The 17202-nt window shown below is 41.0% G+C and overlaps 1 protein-coding gene across 5 annotated transcripts in view; it reads left to right on the top strand.

Annotated features, from left to right (window-relative positions):
• The window catches only part of Senp2 (SUMO specific peptidase 2), a 46480-nt gene that overhangs the window by 27616 nt on the left and 1662 nt on the right, over positions 1–17202 (top strand). For all 5 annotated transcript variants that reach the window (XM_059277658.1, XM_059277660.1, XM_059277659.1 and 2 more), the window contains 4 exons: positions 1656–1859; positions 2627–2706; positions 12879–12963; positions 14819–14914. In XM_059277658.1, the coding sequence (XP_059133641.1) occupies positions 1656–1859; positions 2627–2706; positions 12879–12963; positions 14819–14914 (465 nt within the window). The remainder of the gene's footprint in view (positions 1–1655; positions 1860–2626; positions 2707–12878; positions 12964–14818; positions 14915–17202) is intronic.

Here is a 17202-nt window from a genome sequence, read left to right as displayed (position 1 = left end):
CCCACGCTAGGCAAGCAAGTAGTCTGCACTCAGCTGTGTTCTCTGCCCTCTTTGTTTTTCCTTTTATCTCCTACTTTGAGACAAGCTTCCACTAAGTTGTCCAGGCTGGCCTTATCTTACATAGCTCAGACAGGCGTTGAACCCTGTTGTGATCCTTCTGCCTCACCGTATACTCCTGAATAACTGGGTCATAGGCTTTCCCACCAGCCCCAGGGGTTGTTTGTTTGTTGTTTTGCTATTCTTTTCATGCTGGAAATTGAACCTAGACTATTGTGCAAGCACTCTCCCACTGAGTTGTGCATTACCTCATTAGTGCAAAACAACTCATTAAAAATGTAGTGAGGTGGGTGTGGTGGCACATGCATTCATACCAGTAGAACTCAGGAGGCAGAGGCAGGCAGATTTCTTGAGTTTGAAGCTAGCCTGGTCTATATAGCGAGTTCAAGCCAACCAGGGCTACATAGTGAGACCTTGTCCTCGCCCCACCAAAGGCATTGCACACAGTTCTGATTCCACACAGCCCAGTCTCGATGCCTGCAGCTTCACTGTCTGCTGCTGGTACAGTGGTGGGGAGTGGTGCTTGGGTCCTCCCACATGGGAAGGGAAGGGGACTATGGCTCGTTTTGCCTTCAGCTGCTTTATAAGGTAGTCTCTCCGTGGGTAGAGTGCTCATGAGTGAGTCATTGCCTATGCCATCACACTGAGTTGAGTGTTAGGTTCCTGTGTAAGTCTTTAGAGAAAGGACAGAGATGATGCAGCAGTTAAGAGTGCTTGCTGCTTTTCTGAGGACCCTCATTTGGTTCCCAGCACCCACGTCCCTTGGCTTAACAGCCTGTAACTCCAGCTGCAAAGGATCTTATGTCTCTGGCTCCATGGGAACCTGCACTCAATGTGCATATACCCACATGTATATACATAGTTAAAAATAAATCTTAAAGAATTTTTTTATTGATATGTGTTCAAGCCATAGCAAACGATAAATATAAAAAGTCACTTACTTTATTGTCTGCGTCAGTACATATTCTGCAAAAGCTGGCTTATTTCTTACTACTTTTTCAGTTAACCAACTGCTCTGTCCCTGATTTTCTCTCATTTGCTCTGTCTTCCTGTGCCACAAGCCTAGTTATATGAAAGTACTGTCATTTGTAAATGTAATTGTAAATATGCTTGTTGTAAAATTTTTGAAAAATACTTTATATTTGAAGAAATTATTGTTCAAAAGCTTCATATATATCTTGACATTTCTCTTTCTGGGAAATATATCTGAATTGAGGTTAATTTTGGATGCAATGATATAGCTAATAGTTCATTTTTCTGCATAACAGTTGCAGATGCCTTCTCATTATTGAATAGATATGTGATTCATGTGCTTCAAAATTATAGTCACATGACTTGCTGTGTTTCATTTAGGGAGATGGTCTAGTACTGGGAATTGAATCCAGGGTTTTGTATGTACTAGGCAAGCACTGTACTGTTGAGCTCAATCTGTAGCCCTTTATCCTTCTTTGTCATGCTCGTTTGTACTGAACAGTTGTTTTCTGACTTCTTTCATGGAGTGCCCTTTCCCTAAGCATCTCACTTTCTGATTCAGATAGGAATTTAATTTTGTAATGTATCTGCCATGTTCCAAATTTTAATCTTTTGGTATTTTACAGGTCATTAATTTTTACATGAATCTTTTAGTGGAAAGGAGTAAAAAGCAAGGCTATCCAGCACTTCATGCATTCAGTACATTCTTCTATCCTAAATTAAAGTCTGGGGGTTACCAAGCAGTGAAAAGATGGACCAAAGGGGTAAATCTCTTTGAACAAGAACTTGTTCTGGTACCTATTCATCGGAAGGTGCATTGGAGCCTGGTGGTGAGTTGAGAGGGTTAATTGTTGGAGCTTGGTTATAGACTCCTCCTTCTCTTCTCTCCCCTTCTCTTTTCTCTTCTCCCTCCCTCACTTCCCTTCTTTCCCTGACCTTCTCTTCTCACCTTCCTTCTTCCCCCTCCGTCCCCCTTTTCCTCTGTCCCCACTTCTTTCCTTTCTTGTCTTGGAGATCAATCCCTGAACCTCGTACATGCTAAGAAAGGATTCTACTGCTGATTGTAGCCCTAGTGTAGATGATTGTCCTCAACAGTGAAGGCTGCTTTCACTCTCCAGTGAAGGAAATGAAAGGCCAACAGTGTGTGAAAGGCAAGCTCTGCAGAGTCCTTTCTCTAAGTGTTGATTTGTTCAGCTTCAAAATCTATAAGGCACGCTTTGAGGAGGAGTTTTGACTTTTATCAGAAAGATGCAGGGGAAAATCCCTTACTAGGAGAATTATTGATGCCTGATGAACAGCTTCTAGGCCTTTTTAGAGGAATTGAAGTATGTCCTGTTAATCTCAAACCATCTGTTTATGAACTAATAGTTCATAAATCTGTTCATATTGTTACATGTGTTAAAAATTTTAAAATGCTGTTATTTTTAGAAATAAAATCATACTGCTGTGAATGTTTACAATGTTTCTGGCATGGTATGGTAGCACATGCCGTGATCCCAGTACTTAGGAGGTAGAGGGAGGAGGAGCTGGAGTTCACCCAGGCTGGGTTCAAACAGCAAAAAAGGATGTCTAAGGATTTTTGTCTTTTCCCATATAGGTAATGGACCTAAGAAAAAAGTGTCTTAAATATCTAGATTCTATGGGACAAAAAGGCCACAGGATCTGTGAGGTTCTTCTGTAAGTAAAATCTACAAGTCTTACTTCTGTGCTGTTTTCCTCCATTGGATGGCCTCTCTTCTGCTTAATACTAGGACGCTCTGAGTGGCTGTCTTAACGTGTAGTTATGAGTAACACGTAATGATAGGACTTCGTTAAATCCACCTGTTTGTCTAAAACTAACGTAGGACCTGATCTCAGCTGAGAGTTTCTGTTTGCTAAATCATGGACGGCAACTTTGCAGGTATTTCCATGGAAGACATTCTCTAGAATCCTATTAGAATTAGATTTCCTCGAAATTGGAATTCTGGGTGTTCTGAAAAACTGTTAGCCAGGGAGTCTTGGCCTATAATCCTAAAGTCACCTTGTGTCTCTGTGGCTCATTTCATAGAACTCAGGGATGTTTTTTAAATAAAGTGTGTGGTTTGTGCAGGCAAGTATTCCAAGTACAGTAGTCCCCAGTGTTGTTAGGTGTGTATTCCAGGTGAGCATCTACAACTACAGCAGTGCAGAACCAACCTGTGTGGACTGCTTTGTCTCAAAGTATGAAAGTTCATCTGTTTCCCGTGTTTCAGGAACCTCCTTTGTATTGTTGTTTTTGCCTTTAGGAGCCATTATTAAGTAAAATAACTGCCACTTGGACACAGATATTCTGCTGTCCTGATAGTAGGTCTGCTAATCGAACAGTTGCAAGTATGTATAGAATGATGGTATAGAGCAGGGCTTCTTAAACATTCCCCACTTCTCTTTTCACCTGAGAAATTTCTGTGTATCCTTAGGTACATAGGCACATAAAATAGTATTCATACAGTCAAAACATTTTCTAATAAAAAATGGGTCCTGGGAATTGAACTTAAATGGTCAGGTTTGGCAGCAAGCACCTTTACCAGCTGAGCCATGTTTTGCTGACTCTAATCCCCCACCCCCACCCCCACCTTGACTGTCCTGGAACTTGCTCTGTAGACCAAGCTGGCCTCCAACTCAGAGATCTGCCTGCCTCTGCCTCCTGAGTGGTGGGATTGAAGGTGTGCATCAGCACAGCCTGATCCAAACAGCAATTTTTTTTTTCTTTTTCTTTTCCTTTTTTCTTTCTTTTTCATTTATTTATTTATTTTTGGTTTTCTCGAGGCAGGGTTTCACTGTGTAGCTTTGTGCCTTTCCTGGAACTCAATTTGTAGCCCAGACTGGCCTCAAACTCACAGAGATCCACCTGCCTCTGCCTCCTGAGTGCTGGGATTAAAGGCGTGTGCCACCACTGCCTATAGAGTAGGAGCCTAATTTGTAGCTGAAGGAGGTCGTGTGGGATTAAATGAGATGTCTTGGCTGAGCATTCTTTTTTTTTTAAATGCTGAATGCCGTTTATTGAAGGAGGGAGGAGGTCTTAAATACAGGCTTACAGCACAATGGGAGAACCCTGGAGGGCAGAATTTTTCTATTGATGTTTTACAATCTTGCATCTAAGCTGTTAACACCGTTATGTAGGATATACAGACAAGGAACTTCCCTTAAGCATTCAGGAGGGTGAAACCCGGGAGGGAATTAGCATAGGGAGGATATCAAGGTCAAGGTCAGCAAGCAAGGCAACAGTTACCCAAAACGGGGGTCAGGGCCCTACAGGTCCCCTTTTTACTAATAAATGAGCTTCTGACTTAGGTTGCGTGGGACATCAGCAGGTCACCTTACCCATCATGGAGACGCCTGCCCAGGGTCTTAGGTTGGTGAGCGCTCCCCAGGCATTATCCATCTCTGAATACTCATTATCATACAGGCTCAGTCGTGTGTGAGCTGCAGAGTTAACTGCTGCCAAAGATCTCAAAGTGGTACTGGGCTTGCAATCTGTGTGTTCGACACAGAAAAGACCAACAGAAGTCCTATCCCACCCATAGCCAGTAGGCTAAAGGCAACTGAGCCATTCCCTTCCTTAACGAGCCTTACTGCAAATTGGAGTCCTTGTAAGATGGTATACCAAAAGCCAATGGAACTTGAGTTTATAAATTTATAATTTTCAAAGCCAATCGAAATGTGTATAACTATTGAATTAAATTTATCATGCCCAATAGAATGAAAAATTAATTAACTGTGGTAGCTACTTTTGCTGCCAGGGTCTCCACTGTGCTAGCTGTAGTAAGCAATTATGAAATGGTAATCCCAGAAACAGTAGCAGCAGTGGCTGCCACTGCTATAACAGCAACAATGGCAGCAGCAATGTCAAATTCTCTTCTGGAGCATGTGGACATCCACTGGCATGGATACAACTCCAGGAACACAAACCGCCAAGGCCCATTTTTCTTGACCCCAGCACGATTTAAGCTGGTAGCTCTGCAAAAGAACAACTAAGAACCATAAAGAAAAAACAGGCAGCTCACACGGAGCATAACTAATGGTCTCATAATGGCTACATTCAGGCTCATAAATTTTAAGGTATCTTCAAAGGGGGCTAAATGAATTTCAGGAGGCCAATAAATGTTGTACAGAGCCATTCCTGAAAAGTAGGTACTACACCAGCTTGAAGAGGATTGTGAAAATGAAAAGGCTTAGCTGGCATGCTACTGTTAACAAATGGAGGTCTTCTAAACTTTTGGCAACTCCAGCAAATGCAGCTCCTGCTTTTAACTTTAGTAAGGATGAACAGAAATGCAACATTCATTTTACAAAGAACAGTTATTGAGATAATCAATTTTTTTTAACCATGTAGGCCCCACCCCCCACCCCCCACCCTCAGTTTGGCTGTTCCAGAACTGTTCCAGAAGAAAGCCATGTATTTAAAAGTTGTGGGCAGCACAAACTGGACATGATGCTTTTGTTTATTTTAATAAAAGAGGACACAAAGTTGGGAGAGTAGGGAAGGGAGGATGGATCTGGAAGGAGTGGAGGAGGGATGGGAATATGATCAGAATAGTATGAAATTCTCTAAGAACTAATACAGAGAAATTATTAATAATAGTTTATTTTACCTTTTCCTCAATATTTTAGTGTAGATCTTTTTTACTGATGGCTAGCTTAGACAAAAGTATAGAGAAGAAATATTTAATACTCAGAAGATACTAAATTATTTATGATCCTTATAGTATTTACTGTGTAAATTATTAAATGTAGACGTGTGTGTATATACATGTATTGTCCCCTGCATAGAGATTTCCTAGTAAAATCACACAGTATGCTGTTCTGTGCTGCTTGTTAATACTTTTATTATATTTATACTCTTCTTTCTATCTTTGAAAGGTTCCTAGATGTAGCTAATCCCTCAACGCAACACACACACTATTTAGTTTTATTTTGTGTGTATGAGTGTTTTGCCAGCATATCTGTATATACCTTGTGCCCACTGAGGCTAGAAAAGGATATCAGAGTCACTGGAAATGGAGTTACAGATGGTTGTGAGCTGCCATTTGGGGACTGGGAACTGAACCTGGGTCCTCTGTAGGAGCAAATGCTCTTACATCGTTCTAGCCTCCAAAGATTTAGTTATTTTATTTTATGTGTATTGGCATTTTGCCTCCATGTATGTCTGTTCATCATGTACCTTCTGGTGGCCATGAAATTAGGATTAGAGTTGTAGACAGCTGTGAGCTGCCGTGTCTGTCCTGGGAATTGAACCTGGGTCCTCTGAAAGAGCAGTCAGCGCCTGTAAGAGCAAGTGCTCTAAATCACTGAGTTGCCTCTTTCCAGCTGCAGAATCCACTTTCCTTTATGATACTCATCACTTTCCATTAGGAGAAAAAATTAATTCTGCATTATAAGGACAAGTAATACTAAGGATTAAGACTTATTTGTGAGCTGGGCGTGGTGGTGCATGCCTGGGAGGCAGAGGAGACAGATCTCTGTGAGTTCGAGGCCAGCCTGGTCTACAGAGTGAGTTCCAGGACAGCCAGAGCTACATAGCTGTCTAGAAAAAACAAAACAAAACAAAAAAACAAAAACAAAAACAAACCCACTAAAGAAAAAGACTTATTTGTGGCTGGACATGGTGGCTCATGCCTTTGACCCCAGCTTGGGAGGCTGAGACAGGAGCATGTTGGATTGGAGGCCAGTCTGGACTTCTGTACAAATACAGAAAGACTTTTTTAAGGCTATAAAACATTAAGATACCTAAAATGTTTACCTCCTGAAAGCCAATTTTAGCCTTGCTGGGGATAGTGTTTCTCCAGTTGAGAATGTACATTCTAGTCTTGCACAGTTTTTACTGTGTTCCACGTACGAGGTCCAGCTTGTTGAATTTGAGGACCTTGAGATTAAAATTAAAATTGAGGTTAAAATGAGTTACTCATAATATTTAAGAATATATCTCCTGAGGTAGAGAGATGGCTCAGTGGTTAAAATCACTTGTTCCTGCAAAGGTCCTTGATTCAGTTCCCAGCATCTGCATGGTGGCCCACAACTCTCTCTAACTCCAGTTTTAGGGATCCATTGCCCTCTTCTGGCCTCAATGGCATCAGGCATGAATATGGTACACATAACTACAGGAAAAAACTCATATACAAATACTTTCAAAGAATATATCTCTATAGCTTGTTGTGGGCACACCTTAATCCCAGCACTTGGGAGGCAGAAGCACAGGGATCTGTGAGTTCAAGGCTAGCCTTGTTAAGGAATTCTTTTCTATAACTGCAGTGGTGTTAACCAGGCTTAGGAAGTTAGTTATCAGTAAAGTCTTTTTTTAGTGTGTGTGTGTGTGCAAGTTCATGTATGTATGTATGGCTACATGTAGGTACTTGCGTTTGTGTGGCAGCCAGAGGACAACCCTGGGTGTTGTCCTTAGGAGCACCGTGTGCCTGCTTTGAGACCCGATCTCCAATTAGGCTAGACTAACTGGACAGCAAAACCCACGGGTCCTCCTGTGTTTTCTTCCTGTGCTGGGATTACAGGCACATCTGCCCTGATCACACATTTCTAGACGTTCTCCCCACAGGCCCATAGCCAGTCAGAGTTCAGACGTGTACTTAATGTCTCTTTAGCCTCCTTGAATTGAAAACTGTCTTCTTGCCTTGTTTTTTATTTCATGACCATGACTTTTTTAGTCCAGTCCACTTTGTTTCTTAATTTGAAAGTGAGGAAAGGCACACTGTAACAGTGATTTAGTTCATTGTTGATTTCCAATTTTAATTTACAAATGTAAATAATTTATCTTGATCATATCCATCGCCCACTCTCCCGTCTTAGGCATTCCTCTCAGGCATTCCCAACGTGCCCCACGTTATAGCCCCTGCCCTTCTCATAGGCCCTTTCAAGTTTCCTGATTATATAATACACAGATACAAAAATTAAAAGCTAGTATCCACATGTGAAAAAGGATATACAGTGTTTGTCTTTTTGAGCCTAGGTGACCTCACTTAACTAACATTTTCTAGTCCCATCCATTAGCCTGTAAATTTCACAATTTCGTTTGTCCTTACAGTTGAATAAAACTCCATTGTGTATATGTAGCACATCATCATCATCAGTTTATGGACATCTAGGCTGATTCCACTTCCTGGCTATTGTGAGGAGTGCAGCAGTGAACACGAATGTGCAAGTTTCTCTGAGAATATGGAGTCCTTAGGGTGCATCCAAGAGTGGTCTAGCTGGGACACATGGAAGTTCTGTTTTTAGCGGTTTGAGAATCTCCATAGTGGCTATACCAATTTACATTTCCACCAACAGTGTATCAGGCCTTCTTTCCTTGCGTGTACACCAGCATTTGTTTCTCACTCTCTGTTCTGACTATGGTGAGGTCTCAGAGTAGTTTTAATAATGGTGAACACTTAACTTCTTCAGTGCACGCTAGCCACTTGTCCTCTTCTGAGAATTCTCTGGTCAGTCCCATTCTGATAATTGGCTTTTCTCCATGTGTAGTTCCTTGGATTCCTTGTATATTCTAGAAACTGATCCTCTGAAGATTTTTCTCTCATTCTGTAGACTATTTCTTCACTTAATTGACAGCTTCCTTTCTTGTCAAAAGCTATTTCATGAGACCACACTTGTGGATGATTGGCCTTCTCTCCTGAGCAGTCAGAGTACTGTTTAGGTAGTCCTTATCCAGCCTATATCTCCAGTGTACTCCTTCCTCCCCCAGCAGTTTGAGGGCTTAGCTCGAGGCCCTAGATCCACTTGGAATCCATTTTTGAGTTTAGTTTCTTTTCTTTTCTTTTTTTCTTTTTTTGTGGGTAGATAGCCAGTTTTCCCAGTACCATTTGTTGAAAATGTTGTCTTTTCTCTATGTATTTTGGGCGTCTTTGTCAAAACTCAAGTGGCCAAAGTTGCATGGCCTTATACCTGGGTTCCCTTTTGTATCCCATTCAATCATTGAATCTGTTTTTACATCAGTACCACGCTGTTTTTATTAATATGGATCTGTAATATAACTTCAAATCAGGTATGGTGATAACTTCAGTGGTTTGGTTTTTGCTTAGGATTGCTTTGCCTCTCCAGAGTCTCTTGTGTTTCCATATGGACTTTAAAATGCCCCCCCCCCTTTTTTTTTTTTTTTTTTGTGAGGGATTGGGGTGGGGAAGTGTGTCACATTTGTTTTTTTCAAGACAGGGTTTCTCTGTGTAATAGTCCTGGCTGTTCTAGAACTCACTCTGTGGAGCAGGCTGGCCTCTGCCTCCCAAATGCTGAGATTAGGTTTATTCCAAGGTACCTTTTTCTTTTTTGAGGCTGTTAAAAATTGAATCACTGCTGGGCAGTGGTGGCACACGCCTTTAATCCTAGTACACGGGAGGCAGAGGCAGGCAGATCTCTGTGAATTCGACTCCAGCCTGGTCTACAGAGTGAGTTCTAGGACAGCCAAGGTTGTTACACAGAGAAACCCAGTCTTGAAAAACCAAAAAAAAAAGTTTTTTTAAATCAGATTACTTCCAAGATTTCAGTTTCTTTGTCATTGATATATAGGAATGATTTGTGTGTTGCTTTTGTGTTCTGCCACTGAACGTGTGTATCAGTTCTAAAAGTTTTCTGGTTAGTCTTTAGGGGCTCATGTATAAAATCATAGCAGTTGCAGACAGGGGCCTTTGGCATCTTTCCTTTGCTGTTTGTATCCTTTTATGTGCTTTCCTTGTCTTGCTCTAGCTAAGGCTTCCAGGACTGTACTGAAGAAGAGTGGAAAAGTTGGACACCTTTGTCTCGTTCCTTATTTTAGTGGAAAAGCTTTGAGGGTTTTCCCCATTTAATATCATGTTGGCTGCAGGCTTCATATGTAGGCTGTATTATTACGATTTTTTTTTCCCTAATCCGAGTTAGAACCTTTACCATGAAGGAATGGTAGGTTTTGCCAGCGCTTTTTCTACATCTGTCCAGATGTCCATGGGGTTTCTGTCCTCGGCTCCATTTGTGTGATTTAGAACATTTATTGGCTCACACCTGTTGCGTTCCTGTATCTCTGATCAAGTTACACCACCAGCTTCATCATGGTGAATGATCTTTTTGATGTATTTACAAGTATTTAGTTTAAGTTCATCATGGAAATTAGTTTGTGGATTCTCTCACCCCATGTCTTTATCTGCCTTTGGTTTGGAAGTGTTTCTTCCATTTCTATGGAGTGGCTTGAGAAGCATTGGAGGGTTTCATAAACGTCACCATGACTCCATCTGGGCCTGGACTGCTTTTTGTTGGGAGAGCTTTAATTACTGCTTAAATCCCATTGCACGTTATAGATCTTTTTAAACTATTCATCTCATCTTGGTTCAGTTTTGGTAAGTCACATTGTCTAGAAATTCATCCATTTCTTTTTGATTTTCCAACTTAGTGGAATATAAATTTTCCACACAAGACCTGGTGTTTTGTGTAAGTTATGTTTTTGCTTATTTGTTTTAGTTTGATGTGTATGGGTGTTTTGCCTGAATGTATGTCTGTGCATCTTATTTTGCAGTGCCCAAGGAGGCCAAAAGAGGCCATCAGATCCCTGAGACTAGACTTATAGACCAGCTGTGAGCTACCATGTGGGTGCTGGGAATTGAACCCAGGTCCTCTGGAAAAGCAACCAGTGCTTTTACCCACTGAACTGTCTCTAACCTCCAGACCTGATGTTTTTCATTTCACTGGTATCTGTGATGGTTCCCTTTTCACCTCTAATTGTATAAGTTGGTGTCTTCTTTCTTTTGGTTAGTTTGGTTTGTCTATCTTATTTATCTTTCCAAAGAACCCACTCTTAGTTTCAATGATTATATTTTTCTTTTCATTTCTATTTCATTAATTTCTAGACTGATCATAAAGATTCTTTCCACTTACTTACTTGAGGTTTGGCTTATTCTTTTTACCGAAATCCTTTAAGGTATATCATTCAGTTAGTATTTGCAATGTCTCTGATTTCTTTATCAACATGTAGAGTTGTAAAGGTCCCTGTAGGACTGCTTTCATTGTGTCCCAGAGGTTCTGAGACATTGTTTTCACTGTCATTTAGTTCTAGGACCCATTCATTGTTCAATAGTGTGTTGCTTCATCAACATCAGTTTGTGTGCCTTAGGGTTTCTCTTGATGTTCACTTGTAGACATATTCCATTGTGATGAATAGGATACAAGGAATTACTTCTGTTTTCCTAGGTTTGTTAAGACTAAACTTGGGTATTGAATTCCTGCCATTTAATTTGTTTTGTACTGTTTGGGGTTGTCCTTCCTTAGTATTTAATTCTAGCATGGTTCATCTGGCCTGAGCCTCATGGGTAGATTTTTTTTTTCTCTTTAGTCAGGATCCGTTTAACTGTCATCTGCAGAGTTGGCTTGGTATAGTCATAAATTACTTTTATCTTTATCAGAATTTTTTATTTTCCCTTCAATAATGGTAGGTAACTTTGCCTGTGTATATTATTCCACACTGGCAGTTAACTTTCAGAACATGATAAAATATCCCAAGCCTTTCTGGATTTTAAAGTTTGTTGATTAATTGATATTATTTGTGGGGGTCCAGCTCCTACCTTTTGAAGGGTTCTTAGGTAGAAGAGAGAGGAATTAGGAAATGTCAGATAGAAAGAGAGATCTAGATGACAAGAAGAAAGACAGAAACACAGGATAGCTTCGGGAGGGCCTGGTCAATACCCACCAGCCTTGTCCTTCATTGAAAAGGGCTTTTATAACATGCCATGGGCCAAGCAAAAAGACCTCCTGCTTGCAAGATCAAAGCACACCATACAGCCAAGTGTATTCACACCAGTGGTCATATCATCCCATTATGCAGCCCTGCTGGTGAAGCAGCTCAGATTCTCTGACCCCGAGTAAGTTCTCACTAAGGAAGCCTCTGTGGGATCCCACAGTTACTGAGATGGGCTGCAGCTTGGTGTTCCCTCTTGCCTCCCACCTTCAGTATACTTCCTGTCTGTGTCTGTAGCATTCTAACTGTAATATGACCAGGGAGGGACTTTTCTGGTTTGTTCAGTCCTATATGTCTCCTGTATCTCCTGTTTTCCTAACTCTAGGAAATTTTTTGTTGTGATTATTTTGAAAATGGCCTCTGTGTCTTTAGAATGAGATTTCTCCTTCTATCCTTATAATCCATAAATTGGATCTTTTCAGAATGTCACATATATCTTGGACTTCCCACCAGTACCTTTTTATTGTTTGATCTTTAGCCTTGAGGGGTTGTTTCATTTCCTCTTCTGTCCTCTCCTTAACTCGTTCTGTTGCTGAGACTTCCACAGTTTTAAATTTTGACTTGCCAGGGTTTATTTCCAGCATATCTGCTTGGCTTTCTTCAGTGTCTCTCTCTTTGTTGATTTTTTCTTTCATAACATCCATCACCTTTATTTTATTCATCTGTTTGTGTTCTTGAAGATGTTTGTTATCATTTTCTCGAGTTTTCTGGGATTTCATCTAGCTCACTCTCACTAGATACCATTACTATATGGTTAATCATTTCTAGAGGAGTTATGCTGTCTTGATTTTTTTTTTTCTGTTCCTCATTAATGCATTGGGGTTTACACATCTGATGTTATTTCTGTGCTTACTTACTTAATTTTTTTAATTTAATTTTGTTGGTTTTGTTTTAGGGGTTTTTGTTTTTTTAAAGTAGGGATGCATGGTATCTTTTAACATGTATAATTTTTACTAGCAGGAAAGGAAAACATCAAAATCAAAATCAAAATATAATTACATTTCTAAAAAGCAAATAGATCCAGATTTGAGAATGACATCCCTGCTGAACATCACAAAGTCCTTTTTAATCACAGCGAGTGGTCTCCTGGGCCTTCAGTGAATCATTCATTATTTGTTTTTGTTTTCTTTAGTCAGTATTTGCAGGATGAAAGTAAGACCAAAAGAAATACAGATCTCAATCTCTTAGAGTGGACCCACTACAGCCTGAAGCCACATGTAAGTGACACTTGTCTGTGTTTTTTTCTTATTTCTGTAAGCATACAATTTCCGAAAGTGTGGTTGGGGTGGATGTGTGACACTAAAGATTAAATTTAGGCTCTGTGGATACAACCTTAGTCCTAAGGCTTATATTTCTTTCTTTCTTTCTTTTTTTTTATAATTTCTTTTTATTTTATGTGCATTGGTGTTTTGCCTGCCTGTATGTCTGTGTGAGGGTGTCAAGTTTTCTGGAACTGGAGTTACAGACAGGTGTGAAATGTCTTGTGGGTGCTGGGAATTGAACCCCGGGTCCTCTGGAAGAACAGTCAGTGCTCCTAACTGCTGATCCATCTCTCTAGCCCCAGCTTATATTTCTTAAGTGGCCTATTTCTGAACCTATAGCCATCAGTATAGCCAAGATAGTTGCTTCTTGTCTTTTATCTTGCTTTAAATATAACCTGTTTTGGGAAAATCCAGTCTCAATGTCTGAAAATGGGCCCCAGGGTACTATGAGATCAAAGGCAGGCAGACCTGTGCGATCAAAGGCAGGCAGACCTGTGACTACAGACTGCAGCTTATAGTCCATGTGGACAGAAGCATGGCACAAAGTGGCAGCAGGCCCAGTGGCTACCTCTGATTGGCTCAGAGGGTTAGGTCAAATAGAAATGGCCCCATCTAACAATACTTATCTGGTTTTTCTTGAGCTAATATTAGCGACTAAAGGCACATTCTATGTATTCCCAGTGTAAAAGTCTGGTCCTACAGTTCTCATATATACCACTCCAACGGCTTTACCTGCCACAGTATGCTAGGAAACTATATGCTGGGAAAACTGACCAGGTTCAACTCAGGTTCAGTTAGGGTCACATTTCAAGATGGCCACAGTCAAGCCAAGATTGGGATGATACAGACCTGAGCACACAGCTCTTTCCGTATGAGTTTATCTTCTGATGTTCTTAGAGCTGCTTGCTCCTAGTTGTGTTTCTGCCTCAGGGACATAACTCAAGGAGTGATCCTAGTTGGTTAAAACCTCTGAGATGGTTTTCTCATCTCACTTGAAACTTTAGGGATCCTAAGCAACAGGCCATTGTCCTGACCTCTGCAGTATTTGTTATGCCTGCGTCATGAGCTCCCAGAGACCACCAGGAGTCAGAGTTCACATGCAAAAGCAAAGAACCTTTATTCCACCTCGAGCTTGGACTTCCCATCCGTTCCGACAGAGCGGTTGGATCAGGGAGAGCATTGAGCTCAGTTGAATCAAACAGTGACTGGTACTGGCATTGCTGCAAGGAAATTGGCAATCTATAGACAGATTATGTAAGCTGTCCTTTATGTTCTAGAGCATTTAGTACTTGTTTGTCTCAATTCTGATAGTCCCCCACAGGGTAAAGTTTGTGGCTTTTCCTGGTGGTTGTAATGGTGAGGCCTAGTCCCAGTAGTGTTAGTCTGCAGCTTGTCATGGCTGCACTAATGTTAAGTTAGACCTCTTCATGTTGAAGTAAATATGCTTCATATTCAAGCATACTTAAAGTTTATGATAATCTGAAATAATCATCACTAGTATTCCTGTAATGATCAAATGCTGTTCCTTCTTTTCCCACCCCCATCATGTTTGATGGGTTCTGTTTTGCTTAGAACTCTCACCTGCTTTACTTCTTTATTCTGTCAGATGTTTCTATGCTGTATCATGATTAGGATTTTTATATCACAAAGAATAAGAGTGATTGTGTTTGTGTGTGCATCTGTGTTTGTGCAACACCAGATTTATCCACCATCGTCATACTATTTTTCCACAGTGATGTTTAGAGAGGGACTAAGGGTGTGTATGTAATGATATTTTACCTCTTCCTCCTTTCTGTTTGTTTTGTTTTAGGAGATTCCTCAACAGTTGAATGGGAGTGATTGTGGAATGTTTACTTGTAAATATGCAGATTATATTTCTAGGGACAAACCTATCACATTTACTCAGGTGAGTCCAAGCTGCTTCTCGTGTCCTTGCTTGTTCCTGTCCTTTGGCAGTGCCTGGCCCACTACAGGCTCTTCTAACAGACAGACTATTCTAGGAACCTTAGGTGAGGCCCCACTCAGAATCAGTGATGTGCATGCTCGGTCGTGGGCTGTATTCCTGGACTTGACCAAGAATTCTTGATGACCGGTGGTATAATTTGCTTATCCTTGAACTCCATTTTTGATTGGTTCATATGTGTTACTGTTTTTAGCTAAAGAGAGGCATGTGAGAATAGATGATAGCGAGGAGAAGCCTCGCCTTGTGAGGACTTCAACCCCAGGTCTCAGATGGAAGCATAAATGAACGTGCTTTCCTTTCTGAAAGATGTCAGACTTGAGAGGAAATTCAAGTATATCAGGAACCCTTAAGTTTCTGTTTGATAGTGGACTCTCAGTCTTTCTACAGCCAGAGTTAACCCCAATTATAAATAGTTCTCATCCATAGACCTCTGTTTGATAGCTCCTGTATGCCAAGCAAACTGTTTATTGACTAGTAGAACTAAATGCTTTGGAGGAACGTGAAGTAACCAGGGCTGCCTTGCTGAATTCATATCTTTCTGATCTCAGAGAATACACTCTCAGCTTTACTAGTAATAAAGTAATGTTTTACTGAGTTTTATGTGAGTTTATTTTTTTTTTTGAGAGACACAGGTCTCCAGGCTGGCCTGGAAATCACTATGTAGCCAAAGATGACCTTGGTACTTCTCATCCTCCTGCCTCTGTCTCCTGATTGCTATGATTATAAGTGTGCACCACTGTGCATATTAGGCAAATAGTCTGCTGAGCCCTTGGATGTCTTGAACTATTTAAAAATAACTTAAGATTCATGTTAAGACTGGGCATGGTGGTACATGCCTCTAATCTCAGTACTAGGGAGGCGGAGACCTGAGGGTCTCTGTGAGTTTTGGGCCAGTCTGGTTTGCATAGTGAATGCCAGGCCAGCCAGAGCTACATAATGAAAGACCTTGCCTTAAAAAAAAAAAAAGCCGGGCGGTGGTGGCGCACGCCTTTAATCCCAGCACTCGGGAGGCAGAGCCAGGCGGATCTCTGTGAGTTCGAGGCCAGCCTGGGCTACCAAGTGAGTCCCAGGAAAGGCGCAAAGCTACATAGAGAAACCCTGTCTCGAAAAACCAAAAAAAAAAAAAAAAAATCGTATGATCACGTATTAAGACTTATGACACACACATCCTTTGGAAACCCAGTTGTGTGTAATAGAGAGACAGCTCCCCCTGTGTATAGCAATGCACCGCAAATAGGCCAAAGGTGGGACTGTCTATTTATTTGGGTTTTTTTTGTTTGTTTGTTTGTTTTTTAATTTTTCGAGAGAGAGTTTCTCTATGTGGCCCTGGCTGTCTTGGAACTCACTCTGTAGACCAGGCTGGCCTTGAACTCACAGAGATCCATCTGCCTCTGACTCTGGAGTGCTAGGATTAAAGGCGTGTAACACCACCACCTGTCTTTTTCCTGCTTTTTATTTTTTTATTTTTTTTTATTTTTTTTTTTTGGTTTTTCGAGACAGGGTTTCTCTGTGTAGCTTTGCGCCTTTTCCTGGAACTCACTTGGTAGCCCAGGCTGGCCTCGAACTCACAGAGATCCGCCTGGCTCTGCCTCCCGAGTGCTGGGATTAAAGGCGTGCGCCACCACCGCCCGGCTATTTTTCCTGCTTTTTAAATAAAGGTCATTTAAATTGAAACCAGGGCCTCATAAATACTAGGCAAGACCTCTCCCAGGGAGCCATACCTTCATGCCCTAAGGTCATTTTTTTAATATAAAAGTGATTTTTTTGTTTTTTTGTTTTTGTTTTTCGAGACTGGGTTTCTCTGTGTTGTTTTGGTGCCTGTCCTGAATCTTGCTCTGTAGACCAGGCTGGCCTCGAACTCACAGAGATCCATCTGGCTCTGCCTCCTGAGTGCTGGGATTAAAGGCGTGCGCCACCACTGCCTGGCGTGAATTATTTTTTTAAAGTGATGTTTACTTAGAATGTAGAAAAGTTTCCTATTGTGCCACTGCTTAGACATTCCCATTTGGTGCTTTCTTCTTCTCCTCCTCCTCCTCCTCCTCCTCCTCCTCTTCCTCCTCTTCTTCTTCTTCCTTCTTTCTCCCTTCATCCTTCTTCCTTCTTCCTTTTTCTTTCTTCTTCTGCTATTTTTTATTATTGTCCCTGTAGTATATGATTCTATATTCAGCTTTAGTTTTTCTAACTTGTAAGTGCATATGTATGCACGTGTAATCACACATAAAGTATGTATA

Source organism: Peromyscus eremicus, chromosome 12, assembly GCF_949786415.1.
Source record: "Peromyscus eremicus chromosome 12, PerEre_H2_v1, whole genome shotgun sequence".
In the NCBI taxonomy this organism is placed as follows: Eukaryota; Metazoa; Chordata; class Mammalia; order Rodentia; family Cricetidae; genus Peromyscus; species Peromyscus eremicus.
Note: the sequence above shows the minus strand (reverse complement) of the source record. Positions and strands in the feature narration are given on the sequence as shown.